Source organism: Balaenoptera ricei, chromosome 9 (assembly GCF_028023285.1).
Source record: "Balaenoptera ricei isolate mBalRic1 chromosome 9, mBalRic1.hap2, whole genome shotgun sequence".
Taxonomy (NCBI): Eukaryota; Metazoa; Chordata; class Mammalia; order Artiodactyla; family Balaenopteridae; genus Balaenoptera; species Balaenoptera ricei.
The window spans coordinates 63,137,922-63,158,010 of NC_082647.1; the positions used below are offsets into that span (position 1 = coordinate 63,137,922).

The 20,089-nt window shown below is 38.9% G+C and overlaps 1 protein-coding gene across 6 annotated transcripts in view; it reads left to right on the top strand.

The window, feature by feature from the left end:
• Nucleotides 1-20,089, top strand: part of NXPH1 (neurexophilin 1) — a 412,663-nt gene that overhangs the window by 81,497 nt on the left and 311,077 nt on the right. For 2 of the 6 annotated variants that reach the window (XR_009504866.1, XM_059932808.1), the window contains exon 1: nt 17,203-17,219. The exons of 3 other annotated variants lie outside the window; for them this stretch is intronic. Coding sequence is in view for 1 of the 3 variants with exons in the window: in XM_059932804.1 (XP_059788787.1) it covers nt 17,210-17,219 (10 nt within the window). In the remaining 2 variants the exon portion in view is untranslated. Of the gene's footprint in view, nt 1-17,102; nt 17,220-20,089 lie in introns of those variants that run through there. One more of the 6 variants, XM_059932804.1, reaches the window with a different exon arrangement.

Consider the following 20,089-nt stretch of genomic DNA (forward strand, 5'->3'; position numbering starts at 1 on the left):
CAGATTTCTCCAAGTCTCAACCACTTACTCCTTCTGCCTCGATTACTTCCTCTGCTCCCTTGTTCTTGTTGGACTTTGAATGAGTAAATGGATGTTTCCCTTCAGGATCTTTGCATTCCTACACCCTGTACAATGGGCCCCGCCACTGACTGAAAGGGCTAATCTCTGACCCTGAATGGCAATCAATGAGGAGTTATTATTGGCCCAAAACATGCACAGTGATTTCTCCCCACTTCCTAGTGAGAGTCAGGAGCACGTGGTTTGCCACAGCCCTCTCCTGCCACAGCTCCGCCCAACGCCAAGTTCTCTCAGTCTGCTTCTGGCCTCACTGGCATTAGTGAGGGTTGCCATATTGCCAGCCCTCCAGAAATATTTAAAGACTTGTTCATAAAGTATCTGTCATACTCATTGATCTCTGGATTGAGTCTCTTAGAGCATTTAAGGTGACAGTCATTTTAGTTCATTTTGGGGTCAGTTGCTGCCTTCTTTAGGGTGTTCCTAGCCCACTGGCAAATTATCTTCTGATTGGCCCTCCCCATACCTTCTTTCTCCTTTGGAAACCATACACATCTCAATCTCCTTTTCATTCTCTTCCTTGAGGTAGGTTTCAAGGTAGGGCCAATGTAAGATATTGAAGCATTAAATATTTGGGAGGTGTTGAGCTAAGGAAAGATTCAAAATGTGGTCAGGAAGAGTGACTCAAGTGTGTGCTGGACACCTGTATAAGACACTCCTCTGAACCACTTTACATCCTCTTTACTCTTAGCCAGGCTTCAGTGACTAGCTCTGTGCGTTGTTCAGGAAGCTTCTCACAGGGGTCATCTGGTGGTACCTCACCTCACGGGCTGCATATATCATGCCTCCTGCCTCTAGTGCCAAGAGCTTGACCTCCACCCAAGCTCTGGAGGTGGAGTTATCCTTGACCACTGGAGACAGAAGCTAATGGATAAGGTGCATCAGTCTCTCTTGTGTCTCTGGGGTGGGCAGTTCTGACATTTCCTAAGGCTCCTTAAAAGGTCACAGGAGGATCAAGCATGAGTCACCTACAGCAGTGACAAACTCAGTAATGCATCTTTGTATTGTTCTTTCCTGTTTCTCTGTTTCACTCTCATTGGTCCCTCACTGCTGCTCCCTGGGCCATAGACTGTGCTCAAGACCTTGCTTTCAGGGGTAGCTCAGACTGTGACATCCTGAGCAATTTTAGCACATATGCTTAATAAAGCCACATTTCTCCCCCCCCTTTTTTTTTCACTTTAGGAGCTTTGGGCGTCATTATTGAAGCACCAGGAACATATTACTCTATTTTTTTTGTTTCTCCCTCCTTTTCACATATTTCTCCTCTCCTTTTATTCAACAAATATTCATTGAACACTTACTATGGGCTAAGCATTATTCTACGATTTTAAGGTACGTCAATGAATAAAACAGACAAAGATTCCTGCCCTTGTGAAGCTTACATTCTAGGGAAGGGAAGAGGCAATAAGCAGTAAATCACTATGTGATAAGTAAATCACAAAGTGTGCTGGAAGTTGATAAAAGCTATGAGAGAAATGAAAGTTAAAAGTGGGTAAGAGGGAACCAAGCATACCAGGGGTTGAAGGGGGTTACAAATATAAATAGGATGATTGAAGTTAGTTTAAAGAGAAGATGACAGTCGATTAAAGACTTAAGGGAGAGGAGGAAGTTATCTACACAGATAATGGGAGGAAGAACTTTGCATCAGAGGTAACTGCTGTGCAAGGGCTCTCAGGCTGGAGCAGGCATGCCATAATCAAGGAACAGAAGGAGTGAACTTCTTTTCTCCAGGGTGTTTTGCTTTTTGCTGTTGGCTACTCACCTTAAGGCAGGTGTGAACTTCACACACCGTGAGTTTCTCTGTCTGATTATTCATAGCTCCTGCTCAGTTTCCCATGAACTTCTAATTCCTTTACATTGTTCTCCTTGTTTTCCTCTTATTCCTCTGCACTCCTAGGAATATCTTGCCATTTCTTTAGAAGTAATCTCAGTTGTATGTATCATTCCTCTCATGAGGATGGAGCAACCATGTTTGCTTTTATTCTGTAAGATGAGAAGGAGAAGGAATATCCCAATTTTGTAAAGAGACTAAAACACAGGAGATTTGTGGTTGACTCAAGTGAGGGAACTTCGAGTCTCATGCACAATGGATTTTTGCAGTTTGATGGTACAAAAATAAAACCTCACATCGCTTAGGATGGCCACTATTAAAACCCAAAACCACAAAACCAGAAAACAAGCATTGTCAAGTATGTGGAGAAATTGGAATACTTGTGCACTGTTGGTGATAATGTAAAATGGTGCAGCTGCTGTGGAAGCACAGTATGATGATTCCTTAATAAATTGTAAATAGAATTACCATACGGTCCAGCAATTCCACTTTGGGCATATACCCAGAAGAATTGAAAGCAGGGTCTTGAAGAGATATTTGTATATCCATGTTTATAGCAGCATTATTCACAATAGCCAAAAGGTGGAAGTAACTCAGTGTTCATCAGCGGACGAGTGGACAAACAAGATGTGGTATGTACATATAATGGAAGGTTATTTAGACTTAAAAAGGAAGGAGCTCTCATCCACCAGAGGGCAGACAGCAGAAGCAAGAACTACAATCCTGCAGCCTGTGGAACAAAAACCACATTCACAGAAAGATAGACAAGATGAAAAGGCAGAGAGCTATGTATCAGATGAAGGAACAAGATAAAACCCCAGAAAAACAACTAAATGAAGTGGAGATAGGCAACCTTCCAGAAAAAGAATTCAGAATAATGATAGTGAAGATGATCCAGGACCTTGGAAAAACAATGGAGGCAATAAGAAGCTTCTTCAAGAAGAAGCAAGAAATGTTTAACAAAGACCTAGAAGAATTAAAGAACAAACAAACAGAGATGAACAATACAATAACTGAAATGAAAACTACACTAGAAGGAATCAATAACAGAATAACTGAGGCAGAAGAACGGATAAGTGACCTGGAAGACAGAATGGTGGAATTCACTGCTGTGGAACAGAATAAAGAAAAAAGAATGAAAAGAGCTGAAGACAGCCTAAGAGACCTCTGGGACAGCATTAAATGCAACAACATTCGCATTATAGGGGTACCAGAAGGAGAAGAGAGAGAGAAAGGACCTGAGAAAATATTTGAAGAGATTATAGTTGAAAACTTCCCTAACATGGGAAAGGAAATAGCCACCCAAGTCCAGGAAGCGCAGAGAGTCCCATACAGAATAAGTCCAAGGAGAAACACGCCAAGACACATGATAATCAAACTGGCAAAAATTAGAGACAAAGAAAAATTATTGAAAGCAGCAAGGGAAAAATGACAAATAACATACAAGGGAACTCCCATAGGTTAACAGCTGATTTCTCAGGAGAAACTCTACAAGCCAGAAGGGAGTGGCATGATATACTTAAAGTGATGAAAGGGAAGAACCTACAACCAAGATTACTCTACCCACCAATAATCTCATTCAGATTTGATGGAGAAATCAAAATCTTTACAGACAAGCAAAAGCTAAGAGAATTCAGCACCACCAAACCAGCTCTACAACAAATGCTAAAGGAACTTCTCTAAGTGGGAAACACAAGAGAAGAAAAGAACCTACAAAAAAACCTCCAAAACAATTAAGAAAATGGTCATAGGAACATACATATCAATAATTACCTTAAACGTGAATGGATTAAATACTCCAACCAAAAGACACAGGCTTGCTGAATGGATACAAAAACAAGACCCATCTATATGCTGTCTACAAGAGACCCACTTCAGACCTAGGGACACCTACAGACTGAAAGTGAGGGGATGGAAAAAGATGTTCCATGCAAATGGAAATCAAAAGAAAGCTGGAGTAGCAATACTCATATCAGATAAAATAGACTTTAAAATAAAGAATGTTATAAGAGACAAGGAAGGACACTACATAATGATCAAGGGATCAATCCAAGAAGAAGATACAACAATTATAAATATATATGCACCCACCATAGGAGCACCTCAATACATAAGGCAACTGCTAACAGCTATAAAAGAGAAAATCGACAGTAACACAATAATAGTGGGGGACTGTAACACCTCACTTACACCAATGGACAGATCGTCCAAAATGAAAATAAATAAGGAAACAGAAGCTTTAAATGACACAATAGATCAGATAGATTTAATTGATATTTATAGGACATTCCATCCAAAAATAGCAGATTACACTTTCTTCTCAAGTGCTCACGGAACATTCTCCAGGATAGATCACATCTTGGGTCACAAATCAAGCCACAGTAAATTTAAGAAAATTGAAATTATATCCAGCATCTTTTCTGACCACAACGCTATGAGATTAGAAATGAATTACAGGGAAAAAAACGTAAAAAACACAAACACATGGAGGCTAAACAATACGTTACTAAATAACCAAGAGATCACTGAAGAAATCAAAGAGGAAATCAAAAAATACCTAGAGACAAATGACAATGAAAACGGGACGATCCAAAACCTATGGGATGCAGCAAAAGCAGTTCTAAGAGGGAAGTTTATAGCTATACAAGCCTACCTCAAGAAACAAGAAAAATTTCAAATAAAGAATCTAACCTTACACCTAAAGGAACTAGAGAAAGAAGAACAAACAAAACCCAAAGTTAGCAGAAGGAAGGAAATCATAAAGATCAGAGCAGAAATAAGTGAAATAGAAACAAAGAAAACAATAGCAAAGATCAATAAAACTAAAAGCTGGTTCTTTGAGAAGAAAAACAAATTTGATAAACCATTAGCCCGACTCATCAAGAAAAAGAGGGAGAGGACTGAATTCAATAAAATTAGAAATGAAAAAGGAGAAGTTACAACAGACACCGCAGAAATACAAAGCATCCTGAGAGACTACTACAAGCAACTCTATGCCAATAAAATGGACAACCTGGAAGAAATGGATAAATTCTTAGAAAGGTATAACCTTCCAAGACTGAACCAGGAAGAAACAGAAAATATGAACAGACCAATCACAAGTAATGAAATTGAAACTGTGATTAAAAACCTTCCAACAAACAAAAGCCCAGGACCAGATGGCTTCACAGGTGAATTCTATCAAACATTTAGAGAAGAGCTAACACCTATCCTTCTCAAACTCTTCCAAAATATTGCAGAGGGAGGAACACTCCCAAACTCATTCTACGAGGCCACCATCACCCTGATACCAAAACCAGACAAAGATGTCACAAAGAAAGAAAACTACAGGCCAATATCACTGATGAACATAGATGCAAAAATCCTCAACAAAATACTCGCAAACAGAATCCAACAGCACATTAAAAGGATCATACACCATGATCAAGTGGGGTTTATCCCAGGAATGCAAGGATTCTTCAATATACACAAATCAATCAATGTGATACACCATATTAACAAATTGAAGGAGAAAAACCATATGATCATCTCAATAGATGCAGAGAAAGCTTTCGACAAAATTCAACACCCATTTATGATAAAAGCCCTGCAGAAAGTAGGCATAGAGGGAACTTTCCTCAACATAATAAAGGCCATATATGACAAACCCACAGCCAACATTGTCCTCAATGGTGAAAAACTGAAACCATTTCCACTAAGATCAGGAACAAGACAAGGTTGCCCACTCTCACCACTATTATTCAACATAGTTTTGGAAGTGTTAGCCACAGCAATCAGAGAAGACAAAGAAATAAAAGGAATCCAAGTCAGAAAAGAAGAAGTAAAACTTGTCACTGTTTGCAGATGACATGATACTATACATAGAGAATCCTAAAGATGCTACCAGAAAACTCCTAGAGCTAATCAATGAATTTGGTAAAGTAGCAGGATACAAAATTAATGCACAGAAATCTCTTGCATTTCTATACACTAATGACGAAAAATCTGAAAGTGAAATTAAGAAAACACTCCCGTTTACCATTGCAACAAAAAGAATAAAATATCTAGGAATAAACCTACCTAAGGAGACAAAAGACCTGTATGCAGAAAATTATAAGACACTGATGAAAGAAATTAATGATGATACAAATAGTTGGAAAGATATACCATGTTCCTGGATTGGAAGAATCAACATTGTGAAAATGACTCTACTACCCAAAGCAATCTACAGATTCAATGCAATCCCTATCAAATTACCACTGGCATTTTTCACAGAACTAGAACAAAAAATTTCACAATTTGTATGGAAACACAAAAGACCCCGAATAGCCAAAGCAATCTTGAGAACGAAAAATGGAGCTGGGGGAATCAGGCTCCCTGACTTCAGACTATATTACAAAGCTTCAGTAATCAAGACAGTTTGGTACTGGCACAAAAACAGAAATATAGATCAATGGAACAGGATAGAAAGCCCAGAGATAAACCCACGCACATATGGTCACCTTATCTTTGATAAAGGAGGCAAGCATATACAGTGGAGAAAAGACAGCCTCTTCAATAAGTGGTGCTGGGAAAATTGGACAGATACATGTAAAAGTATGAAATTAGAACACTCCCTGACACCATGCACAAAAATAAACTCAAAACGGATTAAAGACCTAAGTGTAAGACCAGACACTATCAAACTCTTAGAGGAAAACATAGGCAGAACACTCTATGACATACATCACAGCAAGATTCTTTTTGACCCAGCTCCCAGAGAAATGGAAATAAGAACACAAATAAACAAATGGGACCTAATGAAACTTAAAAGCTTTTGCACAGCAAAGGAAACCATAAACAAGACCAAAAGACAACCCTCAGAATGGGAGAAAATATTTGCAAATGAAGCAACTGACAAAGGATTAATCTCCAAGATTTACAAGCAGCTCATGCAGCTCAATAACAAAAAAACGAACAACCCGATCCAAAAATGGGCAGAAGACCTAAATAGACACTTCTCCAAAGAAGATATACAGATGGCCTACAGACACATGAAAGAATGCTCAACCTCATTAATCATTAGAGAAATGCAAATCAAAACTACAATGAGATATCATCTCACACCAGTCAGAATGGCCATCATCAAAAAATCTAGAAACAATAAATGCTGGAGAGGGTGTGGAGGAAAGGGAACTCTCTTGCACTGTTGGTGGGAATGTAAATTGATACAGCCACTATGGAGAACAGTATGGAGGTTCCTTAAAAAACTACAAATAGAACTACCATACGATCCAGCAATCCCACTACTGGGCATATACCCTGAGAAAACCATAGTTCAAAAAGAGTCATGTACCAAAATGTTCATTGCAGCTCTATTTACAATAGCCAGGACATGGAAGCAACCTAAATGTCCATCGACAGATGAATGGATAAAGAAGATGTGGCACATATATACAATGGAATATTACTCAGCCATAAAAAGAAATGAAATGGAGGTATTTGTAATGAGGTGGATGGAGTTAGAGTCTGTCATACAGAGTGAAGTAAGTCAGAAAGAGAAAAACAAATACAGTATGCTAACACATATATACGGAATCCAAGGAAAAAAAAAAAAAAAAGGCCATGAAGAACCTAGTGGCAAGACGGGAATAAAGACACAGACCTACTAGAGAATGGACTTGAGGATATGGGGAGGGGGTGGGGTGAGATGTGACAGGGTGAGAGAGTGTCATGGACATATATACACTACCAAATGTAAAATAGATAACTAGTGGGAAGCAGCCGCATAGCACAGGGAGATCAGCTCGGTGCTTTGTGACCACCTAGAGGGGTGGGATGGGGAGGGTGGGAGGGAGGGAGATGCAAGAGGGAAGAGATATGGGAACATATTGTATATGTATAACTGATTAACTTTGTTATAAAGCAGAAGCTAACACACCATTGTAAGGCAATTATACTTCAATAAAGATGTTTAAAATAAAATAAAATAAAATAAAATTATGCAACTAAATTCAAAAAAAAAAAAAAAAAAGTCCAGGACCAGATGGCTTCACAGGTGACTTCTATCAAACATTTAGAGAAGAGCTAACACCTATCCTTCTCAAACTCTTGCAAAAAGTTGCAGAGGGAGTAACACTCCCAAATTCATTCTACAAAGCTACCATCACCCTGATTCCAAAACCAGAAAAAGATATCACACAAAAAAGAAAATTATAGACCAATATTACTGATGAACATACATGCAAAAATCGTGAACAAAATACTAGCAAACAGAATCCAGCAACACATTAAAAGGATCATACACCATGATCCAGTGGGATTTATCCCAGGGATGCAAGGATTCTTCAATATACGTAAATCAATCAATGTGATACACCATTTTAACAAACTGAAGAATAAAAACCATATGATCATGTCAATAGATGCAGAAGAAGCTTTTGACAAAATTCAACACCGATTTATGATAAAAGCTCTCCAGAAAGTGGATATAGAGGGAACCTACCTCAACATAATAAAGGCCATATACGAAAAACCCACAGCAAACATCATTCTCAATGGTGAAAAACTGAAACCATTTCCTCTAAGATCAGGAACAAGACAAAGTTGTCCACTTTCAGCACTATTATTCAACACAGTTTTGGAAGTCCTAGCCGTGGCAATCAGAGAAGAAAAAGAAATAAAAGGAATACAAATTGGAAAAGAAGAAGTAAAACTGTCACTGTTTGCAGATGACATGATACTATACATAGAGAATCCTAAAGATGCCACAAGAAAACTACTAGAGCTAATCAATGAATTTGGTAAAGTTGCAGGATACGAAATTAATGCACAGAAATCTCTTGAATTCCTATACACTAATGTTGAAAAATCTGAAAGGGAAATTAAGAAAAACTCCCATTTACCATTGCAACAAAAAGAATAAAATACCTAGGAATAAACCTACCTAGGGAGACAAAAGACCTGTATGCAGAAAACTATAAGACACTGATGAAAGAAATTAAAGATGATACCAACAGATGGAGGGATATACCATGTTCTTGGGTTGGAAGAATCAATATTGTGAAAATGCCTATACTACCCAAAGCAATCTACAGATTCAATGCAATCCCTATCAAATTACCAATGGCATTTTTTACAGAACTGGAACAAAAAGTCTTAAAATTTGTATGGAGACACAAGAGACCCCGAATAGCCAAAGCAGTCTTGAGGGAAAAAAACGGAGCTGGAGGAATCAGACTCCCTGACTTCAGACTATACTACAAAGCTACAATAATCAAGACAGTATAGTACTGGCAGAAAAACAGAAACATAGATCCATGGAATAAGATAAACCTACGCACCTATGGTCAACTAATCTATGACAAAGGAGGCAAGGATATACAATGGAGAAAAGACAGTCTCTTCAGTAAGTGGTGCTGGGAAAACTGGAGAGCTACATGTAAAAGAATGAAATTAGAACACTCCCTAACACCATACACAAAAATAAACTCAAAGTGGATTAGAGACCTAAATGTAAGACTGGACACTATAAAACTCTTAGAGGAAAACATAGGAAGAACACTCTTTGACATCAATCACAGCAAGATCTTTTTTTGATCCACCTCCTAGAGTAATGGAAATAAAACCAAAAATAAACAAACGGGACCTATGAAACTTCAAAGCTTTTGCACAGCAAAGGAAACCATAAACAAGATGAAAAGACAACCCTCAGAATGGGAGACAATATTTGCAAACGAATCAACGGACAAAGGATTAATCTCCAAAGTATATAAACAGCTTATGCAGCTCAATATTAAAGAAACAACCCAATCCAAAAATGGGCAGAAGAGCTAAATAGACATTTCTCCAAAGAAGACATACAGATGGCCAAGAAGCACATGAAAAGCTGCTCAACATCACTAATTATTAGAGAAATGCAAATCAAAACTACAATGAGGTATCACCTCACACCAGTTAGAATGGGCACCATCAGAAAATCTACAAACAAGAAATGCTGGAGAGGGTGTGGAGAAAAGGGAACCCTCTTGCACTTTTGGTGGGAATGTAAATTGATACAGCCACTATGGAGAACAGTATGGAGGTTCCTTAAAAAACTAAAAATAGAATTACCATATGACCCAGCAATCCCACTACTGGGCATATACTCAGAGAAAACCATAATTCAAAAAGACACATGCACCCCAGTGTTCATTGCAGCACTATTTACAATAGCCAGGTCATGGAAGCAACCTAAATGCCCATCGACAGATGAATGGATCAAGAAGATGTGGTACATATATACAATGGAATATTACTCAGCCATAAAAATGAATGAAATTGGGTCATTTGTAGAGACGTGGATGGATCTAGAGACTGTCATACAGAGTGAAGTTAGTCAGAAAGAGAAAAACAAATATCGTATATTAACGCATATATGTGGAACGTAGAAAAATGGTACAGATGAACTGGTTTTCAGGGCAGAAGTTGAGACACAGATGTAGAGAACAAACGTATGGACAGCAATGGGGGAAAGCGGCGGGGGGGTTGGGTGGTGGTGTGCTGAATTGGGCGATTGGGATTGACATGTATACACTGATGTGTGTAAAATTGATGACTAATAAGGACCTGCTGTTTAAAAAATAAAATAAAATTCAAAAATTAAAAAAAAAACAAAAGGAAGGAAATGCTGATATATGTTTCAACATGGATGAACTAAGTGAAACAAGCCACTCATATGACAAATACTGTATGATCACACTTATATGAGATACCTAGAGTAGTAAAACTCATAGACACAGAAAGTGGGAGGGTGGTTGCCAGGGGAGGGGAGAATGGAGAATTGTTTAATGAGTATAGAGTTTCAGTTTTGAAAGATGAAAAGATTTCTGGAGATTGGTTGTCCAACAATGTGAATTTATATAACTACTGAACTGTATACCTAAAAATGATTAAGATGGTACCAGCAATCCCACTACTGGGCATACACCCCAAGAAAACCAAAATTCAAAAAGATACATGTAGTGCTTCCCTGGTTTTGCAGTGGTTAAGAATCCGCCTGCCAATGCAGGGGACACGGGTTCGAACCCTGGTCCGGGAAGATCCTACATGCTGCAGAGCAACTAAGCCCGTGTGCCACAACTACTGAGCCTGTGCTCTAGAGCCTGCGAACCACAACTACTGAGCCCACGTGCCACAACTACTGAAGCCCGAGTGCCTAGAGTCCATGCTCCGCAACAAGAAAAGCCACTGCAATGAGAAGCCCGTGCACTGCAATGAAGAGTAGCCCGTGCTCACTGCAACTAGAGAAAGCCTGCATGCAGCAGTGAAGACCCAACGCAGACAAATATAAATAAATAAAATAAATTTAAAAAAAAATTAAAGATACATGGATACATGTACCACAATGTTCACTGCAACACTATTTACAAAAGCCAGGACATGGAAGCAACCTAAGTGTCTATTGACAGTTGAATGGATAAAGAAGATGTGGCACATATGTACAATGGAATATAACTCAGCCATAAAAAGAAACGAAATTGAGTTATTTGTAGTGCGGTGGATGGACCTAGAGTCTGTCATACAGAGTGAAGTAAGTCAGAAAGAGAAAAACAAATACTGTATGCTAACGCACATACATGGCATCTAAAAAAAACGGTACTGATGAACTTAGTGGCAGGGCAGGAATAAAGACGCAGACGTAGAGAACGGGCGGATTTGAGGACACAGTGGGGGAAGGGTAAGCTGGGACGAAGTGAGAGAGTGGCATGGACATATATACACTACGAAATGCAAAATGGATGGCTAGTGGGAAGCTGCTGCATAGCACAGGGAGATCAGCTCGGTGCTTTGTGATCACCTAGAGGGGTGGGATAGGGAGGGTGGAGGGAGGCTCAAGAGGGAGGGAATATGGGGATATATGTATACATATAGCTGATTCACTTTGTTGTACAGCAGAAACTCACACAACATTGTAAAGCAGTTATACTCCAATAAAGATACATAAAAAAAAGAATAGTAAAAACTTAAAAATGGTTAAGATGGTAAATTGTACGTTATGTATGTTTTATCACAATTTGAAAAATCTAATATCACTGGAAGTTTTCAAAAGGCTTTGATAACCAGTTGATGGATAATACTTTGAGAATCATTAGACTAGAAGAATTATCCATATCCAAAATCTTGTCATCAGTTTGCTAGTCCCGACTCTAGACTGTTTTGAGGGTTTGTCTGGCCACTCTGGAACTGTGCTAGTGAGTATTAAACAGGGGAAGAGGGAAAAATCAATCCAAGGCTTAGGTGATCTGCTTGAGTCTTGGGGTTCCTTACAGGCCAGTAACCTATATCTATGGAGGAATTCACAGGTTTAGCTGTGTCCTTGTCTGAACCCCTTTGAGGTGGAAATGGACCCCAAAGAGGATCCAGGGACTGATTCTCAGGGCAGATTATCTCCAAATTGGAAGATGTAATAATCACACTAGCAGAGGCTGGGCTCCTGTTGACAATTTTGACTCTACATTCTAGAAACAGACAGAACAATTGGCACTTTCACCAGGTCAGAATAGTTGTGCAGTGTTTATAATAATATAAACAAACTGTCACTTACGGTTGTGCAGTTTGTGCACTGCTCAAAAGTGCAGCTGAGGAATGATTGAGGGTCTACAATTTAGCTCACGCTATTTAAAGAAAAAAATTTTTTTATTGGAGTATAGCTCACCCTATTCATCAAAACTTGTGCCCTGTTGCAGGGTTCCATCTGACCAGAAGAAGGGGTAATCTCTTCCTTGTCCAAAAGTGTCATCTTTGCCAAGACCTAAATGAGGGTCTACATCTTCCTTGAGGGGACCTTTTAAAATTCATGCCCAAAGGGGGATACTTTTAAAACTTTGTGCAGGCACCTTATAGACTATCATTGGCTCTCATTCTTAAAGCAGGCTATCAGATTAAGTGATTTGGCCAAACTTCAATTCACACTAATTTTTCAGAACTTGGGTAGGGGGTGGGAAGTGGGCAGAGGGAAGAAGGCAGGCTTAGGGGGATAATGGTTGAGAGAGATGGTGTAGAAGGAGGAGGAAGGCAGAGTGGCCACTGTAGAAATGCTATACCTCGTTGACATACCCAGTCATGAGCATGGCCTCATTCTCAGGTCATTACGCTGATGTCACATGGACTGAGATTTATAGTGTGTGCAGAAATTCTTTGCGATGCTCACACATGTGGATAGACATTTTTATCCATTTCTCTATACCAAGGCTTCCTAACTGGGTCCTCTGGGCATTTCCTGAATCTCCTCAAATTGCACCCCAAATTTAGAGAGTATGCTGTTACATGTGTGATTCTGTGGGGGAAGTTCATAACTTTAATCGAATTCTCAAAAGGATATGAGACCCCAAATGGGTTAAAAACTAGAGTAGATAAACACCTGGCCCCTTCCCTCTGAGCCTCTGTAGTTCAGGCACTTGTTCTGTCTTGTTCCATATCTGCCTGTATCTCAGCATTCCCCATGGCTCCCACAGACCAAACACTTATGAGTGGTGCTCATAAGAACGCCACTTCAATTAGTTAAGTAGGCACAGTGATTTTTTTCCCCCTTTCTACTATATTGGTCTTCAGAAGTTTTGCTTGCATTCTCCACCCCCTGCCCTCCCGCCAAAAAAAAATTTTTAAACTGTTTACAACCTCACATCTAAAAATGGGTGTATAAAACTTTAAAATCAAGTTTAAATGGTTGCAAATCACATATTTTCTGGCATATTGTACATGCTTTCAATATATTTCCCTCAGAACTTTGGAGTCTCAAATATAGCCCATTCGAGTTGATTCAAATGTCCAACATATAATTTAATTAGCAAAGTCAGTCCTTGCTGTTGAAACTTTCAGCCAAATCAAAGTTATTTTCTGCCAGAAAAATATTAGACTGTCTTTTTAAAAAAATTCAAATCAACGTGTGAACATATCCCTGTGTGATAACTTTCTTAGTTTTGAATTAAAATTTTTAGGTTGGTAAGTTTATAGGAGTAATGAGATAAGCACGAGGGAGAGGGAGAGAGACAGAGACAGAGACGGAGAGAGACACAGAGACACAGAGAAACAGAATAGAGAGAAAAGAGAGAAAAGGAGAGAGGAGAGGTTTAGCTCCCATTATTAGTCCTTCTTGCTACTTTCTGATCTCTTTGCTTCCCTCCCAATGGACTTACCCTCAGAGGCATTTCAAATTTGTCCCCTGGTTTGCTTTGCGGGTGGTTTTACACCCTGGGGCAGTTTACTACAGCAAGAATTAAGTAGGGGGAAGAAGTGTTTTTTGATTTTTTTTTTTTTTTGTCAAGCGGGAGACAGGTCATTGTGAAAGGGAAAGAAAGACCATGAAAACCATCAGAAGGAGAAGCATTCTCAAGCAGCTCAGTTTTCAAAAATTCTTATTTTGAAATAATTTTAGATTATAAAGAGTAGCAAAAATAGTCCAGAGAGGTTCCACATACCCTTTACCCAGCTTCTGATAATGTTAACATCTCACACAACCATAGTATATTTATCAAAACTAAGAAATTAACATTGGTTCAGACTTCACAGATTCATACATATTTCACCAGTTTTCCCACTAATGTCTTTTTTTCTGTCTCAGGATAATATGTTGCATTTACAGGTGACTCTTGAACAACACGTGTGTATGTGTGTGTGGGGGGGTTAATCTGCCTATAATTTAGTCGACCCTCCATATCCCCGGTTCCTCCAAAACCTTGGATTCAACCAGCTGTGGGCTGTTTGGTACTGTAGTACTTACTATTGAGAAATACCTGTGTATGGATGGATCTTTGCAGTTCAAACCTGCATTGTTCATGGGTCAACTGTAGTTCTTGTGTCTTCTTAAACTCTTCAATCTGTGACTGTATCTTGGTCTTTCCTTGTCTTTCATGACCTTGACACTTTTGAAGAGTACTTTTCAGGTATTTTGTATGAAGTATATTCATTTGAGTCTGTCTGATGTTTTCTCATGAGTAGACTGGGGTTATGCATTTTTAAGAAGAACACCCCAGGGGTGAAGTGCTTTCATTGTATCAGGTCAGGGGTACGTGACATCAACATGACTTATCATGGTGCTATTAACGTTGATCACTTGGGTAAGTGGTGTATGCTGGGTTTCTCCACCATAAATTTATGGTTTCTCCCTTTCCATCTTCTATTTGATAGAGGAGAGTCACTAAGTCCAGCCCACCCTCAAGGGGAGAGGAATGAAACTCCACCTCTTGGAGGGAGGAGTAGCAGAGAATATGGATAAATGTTAAAACCCTCACAGTAATTAATAAATATTTTGGGAGAGGCTATTCAACTATCCTGTTTAACATTAAAGTTTTGCCTCCTAATTTTAGCATTTGTCAGTGTATCTTATCTGCAGGAGTTATTATGGTGGCATTCTAATGGTGATTTTCTGTTTCACACATTCTTTCTTGGCTTCACTCTTGGGCAAGCAAATATATAAGGAAAATAGCCTCCTCTCCATTTATTGATTTATTCATTCATTTGTTTATATCACTACAGATTCACTGATGCTTATTTTATTCTTTGGGTTATAAACCGATATTTATTTTGTTGCTCAATTTCTTCCAGCTTTGGACATTGGGAACTCTTTAGCGTTGTGTACGTTTGACATGCTTCTATCTTCCCTCCCTCCAACTCTCCCATCTTTTCCTTCCTTCCTCCCTCCCTTCCTTCCTTCTTTCCTTCCTTCCTTCCTTCCTTCCTTCCTTCCTTCCTTCCTTCCCCCCCTCCCCCCCCTCTCTTTTTCTTTCTTTCCTTCTTTCTTTCCACTTTCTTATTTTCTGGCACTACAAGACATTCCAGGCTTATCTTGTATTTTCCATGCCCTGTCCCTAGAATCAGTCATTTCTCTAAGGAGCCCTAGTTCCTTTTATTGGTAAATGGTATCTAGAAACCAAGGTCTGAGTGATAGCTAAGCAAATACATTTTAAGAAAGAGTATATGTGAAAGTTGAGGATCTGGAAATGGGTTCCCTTAATGCTATCTATATTCACATATCCTCTGGAAATTCTTGTGTGTTGAACATTAGGTATTTATAAAGCTTAAAGATATACTGTGTGTTGTACAGCCTAAATACCTGAGAAATAAGTTCGACAAAATGCTAAAACTGTGAATATATGCTTACAACCTATGTTATATGTGATAGTTAACATGCTTTATTAGAAATAAGAGTAATGGCAAATCGAAGCTGGTGAGGAAAATTGATGCCTGTTAACTACATATGTAGATTAACCCCATTCTTTTGTTCTTAAGATTCTTTAGAGCTAATCAAGCTCAAATCTATAATCAGCTAAGTGGTATTTCACTTCTTGAATGTTTACTTCTGAACCCTTTAGTCTCTGTTGCAGGGGCCTTGGGTAGGTATTAAAATCTCAGCATTCTTGCTGGGTATTCTCACGTTTTCTGGCTTCTTCAGATTTGTTGCATTAGCAATTTCCTGCTTCACTGCTCCTCCCTATAAAACAAGCTGTAAGGTTTTGTAGTCTTCCAGGCAGAGTTGAGTAACAGCACTTCCATCTCTCTTTATAAAAATCAGCCTTCTTTTTCTTGCCTGGTGCCTGCCTTAGTATGGTCACTCAGTCTTTTAGGATATTTAAATGGTAACAGGCTTCCCCGGTGGCACAGTGGTTAAGAATGCACCTGCTAATGCAGGGGACATGGGTTCGAGCCCTGGTCCAGGAAGATCCCACATGCCGCGGAGTAACTAAGCCCGTGCGCCACAACTACTGAGCCTGCGCTCTAGAGCCTGCGAGCCATAACGACTGAGCCCACGTGCCACAACTACTGAAGCCCGCACGCCTAGAGCCCGTGCTCCACAACAAGAGAAGCCACCACAATGAGAAGCCCGCGCACCTCAACGAAGAGTAGCCCCTGCTCGCCGCAACCAGAGAAAGCCCACGTGCAGCAACAAAGACCCAACGCAGTCAAAGATAAATAAATCAAAAAAAAAAAAATAAAAAAATAAATAGTAACAAAGGAATCCCAGAAAAACACCCCATCAACTGATGATAGCTCAGTTTCCCTGTAATTCTTCTTGACACTTCACCAACTACACAGCCCCTGATCTAAGTTGTGGAAAATGTCTGAGATCAGTGGCCAAGACTGAGTACCCACGTGCAGTGACTAAGGGAAGATTTGGGCTGTGCTTGCATTCACACCAGATACTTTGGGCTTAAGGAAAATTTTGGCTCTGAATGTGGTGCTGTTGTCATTCTTTTTTTAGACTATTGCAACATTCCTCATTGAAAGAAGACAGTACTTGAGCTTCTCAGAAAGGAATAATTAAATTTGTACCCAACGTAGAACATAAGCTAAAGAAGGACCATTTGAATGACATTCAGTAAGTACCTGCCTTTCCTATCTCCACCAGATTTACACATGTGCTCTGACACCCACTTAAGTGGTTTCCAACAGTTTTGAATATGAAGAAACATTTTTAATGTCTTCCAATCTCTAAAATCCCCATAAGAGCAGTTGTGTTTTTAGGATCTGCTGAGAAAACATTTGATGACAAAAGCTGTTATGAATTCAACAATGCTTTGAAATAAATTTGTTTTGCACAACAATATATACATACACTGGAAAAATAGTGGTCTCTCTTCATAGGATACATACTATTTATTGAATCTATAAATAACTCTTGGTTTGCGCATAGATTCTGAATCTCCTCATAATAAGCTTAGGGCCACAGTCAGAGCATGATAGCCCAGCAACTATAGATATAAACAGTAGTTGATTTAGTTAACTGATGTTACCAAGAGTTCTTAATTAAGGGGTGGTAAGCAAATCAAGATTAAGCCTTAGGGTCAGAAGCAAATCAAGATTAAGCCTTAGGGGCAGAGATATTAATAAATATCAGAAGATTTAGTAATAAGAACAATATTTTACATTTCAAGTGACACATGCACTTTTTCACTGTTTAATCAGAATCCTATACAGAGAGCTTAACTCTTGTTAGAATCACTTAATACCTGGAGGTAGGAGGTTGAGTAAATTAGATTGTAGTTGATCATGATAGAAGCAAGACTCAATTCTAATGGCCATTAGTAGCATAGAGATTGCTCTTAAACGATCATATTAAAATGTGTCAGTGAAACAACCACTCTGATAATTTGGGGAGAATTAAATTAGTATAATTTCTTGTGATAGCAATTTGGCAAAGTGTGTTGAAAACCTCAAACACCTTGGTCCAGTAATGCTATCTCTTGGCGACATAAAATGAGTTTCAGCACTGTTTATGTTGGTAAAGAATGTGGAACTATCTACATTCCAACAACAGAGACATGGTTGAGCTCATTATAGTCTACTGATTAGATGGAACATTAAGTAGTCATTAAAAATTATCTTTACAGATTCAACTGACTGGTTGATTGAGTCAGGCTACTGTGGGTAAATTTGGCCAAAATACTCATTATTATCTTTTTCGTTTTCTCCAAGCATGTACCTTTAACAACGAAGCAAATAACACCTAATTTTAAAATACTAAATAAAACAGTGTAATTGCACAATGAAAAAAAAATTATCTTTACAAAGTATTCATTAGGTGTAGAAATGCACATATGTTATTTAAGAAAAAGCAGTGTACCAAATTGTACATATAGTATAACTGTATAAATAACTTTTTTCAGATTTTTATAATAAACCTGAATATCTTTTATAACAAAAGCTCAATATATTTGTTTATTTTCAAACTGTGTATTACAAATTAGTTTCCTCTTTTTAAAAATAATATTGGAAAGCAATATGTAAAACAGCAAGATCATTGGCTTTCTAAACAAGCAGACTTGGGTTCAGATTCCAGCTCCAGACTTGGTAGATGTGTGACCTTGGGCAAGTAATTTAAAAGCTCTAATTTCAGACACCTTATCTATATAATGAGTTGTCATGAAGACAAGATATAATAACATATATGTAAAGTGCCTAATATAAAAAAGCATAGCTGTGTTAACAGTTCAGAAACTGCTATGCATGTATACTGGAGTCTTGAACAAATGAATAAATGGATGGTGGGTGATGGGAGCCAGATTTCTCCAAGTTGGAGAGGGAGGTTACAGATAAGCAAGAAGGGGGCAAGAGGGGGTAGATGTACCACGAGATACTGGATTAAAAACAGAATCATCATTATGAAACTGTTTAACTTAATATAGATAAAGATGGATAGATACAGAAATAATTATAGATTTTTATAACCCATATTACATAGGTGAGTATACATACATGTACTTTTCTAGCTCTGTCTGCTGAGAGGGCCTAGAAGCAGTGACACCCCAGTACCAACAAGCATACTCAGAGCATAGATCTTGGTTTCTAATACTGTTTTCTAATAAAAGGAACTAGGGCTCCCTGGAAAAATGGCTGATTCTAGGGTTGGGGCAGGGAAAACACAAGATGAGCCTGGGGTGTCTTGTAGTGCCAGAAGTTAAGAAATGCTCGAAAAACTAAAAGATAGGAGCATGTCTAAGAGACGCTGGAGGCAACCTAAAAGAGTTGCCAGTGGCCAAAGCTGGAAGGATGTGAGCAATAAAATGAATATTTTTGAGTCCATACTGATATAATGATTGATAAACAAGTAAACGAATCGGGAGAAAAGACAAATCTTCCTTACAGAACTCCAGGTAATTTATGTAGATAAGTAGAAACTGACACACCATTGTAAAGCAATTATACTCCAATAAAGATGTTAAAACAAACAAACAAACAACAACAAAAAAGACTTCCTCCAGGAGGTGGAGCTCAGTTCCTTCCACCCACCCAGCATGAGCTCTATAGTAACTTGCTTTCAAAAAGTAGATTATGGGGCTTCCCTGGTGGCGCAGTGGTTGAGAATCTGCCTGCCAATGCAGGGGACACGGGTTCGAGCCCTGGTCTGGGAAGATCCCACATGCCGCGGAGCAACTGGGCCCGTGAGCCACAACTACTGAGCCTGAGCGTCTGGAGCTTCTGCTCCGCAACAAGAGAGGCTGCGATAGTGAGAGGCCCGCGCACCGCGATGAAGAGTGGCCCCCACTCGCCGCAACTGGAGAAAGCCCTCGCACAGAAATGAAGACCCAACACAGCCAAAAATAAAAATAATAAATAAATAATAAATTAAAAAATTAAAAAAAAAAAGTAGATTATGGAAAGTGGGAAAAAGAATAACTTTACAGTGGAGAAATCTGGCCAACACTGCCTCTGGCAAGTGATCAATGTTCACATCAACAGTCATAAGTC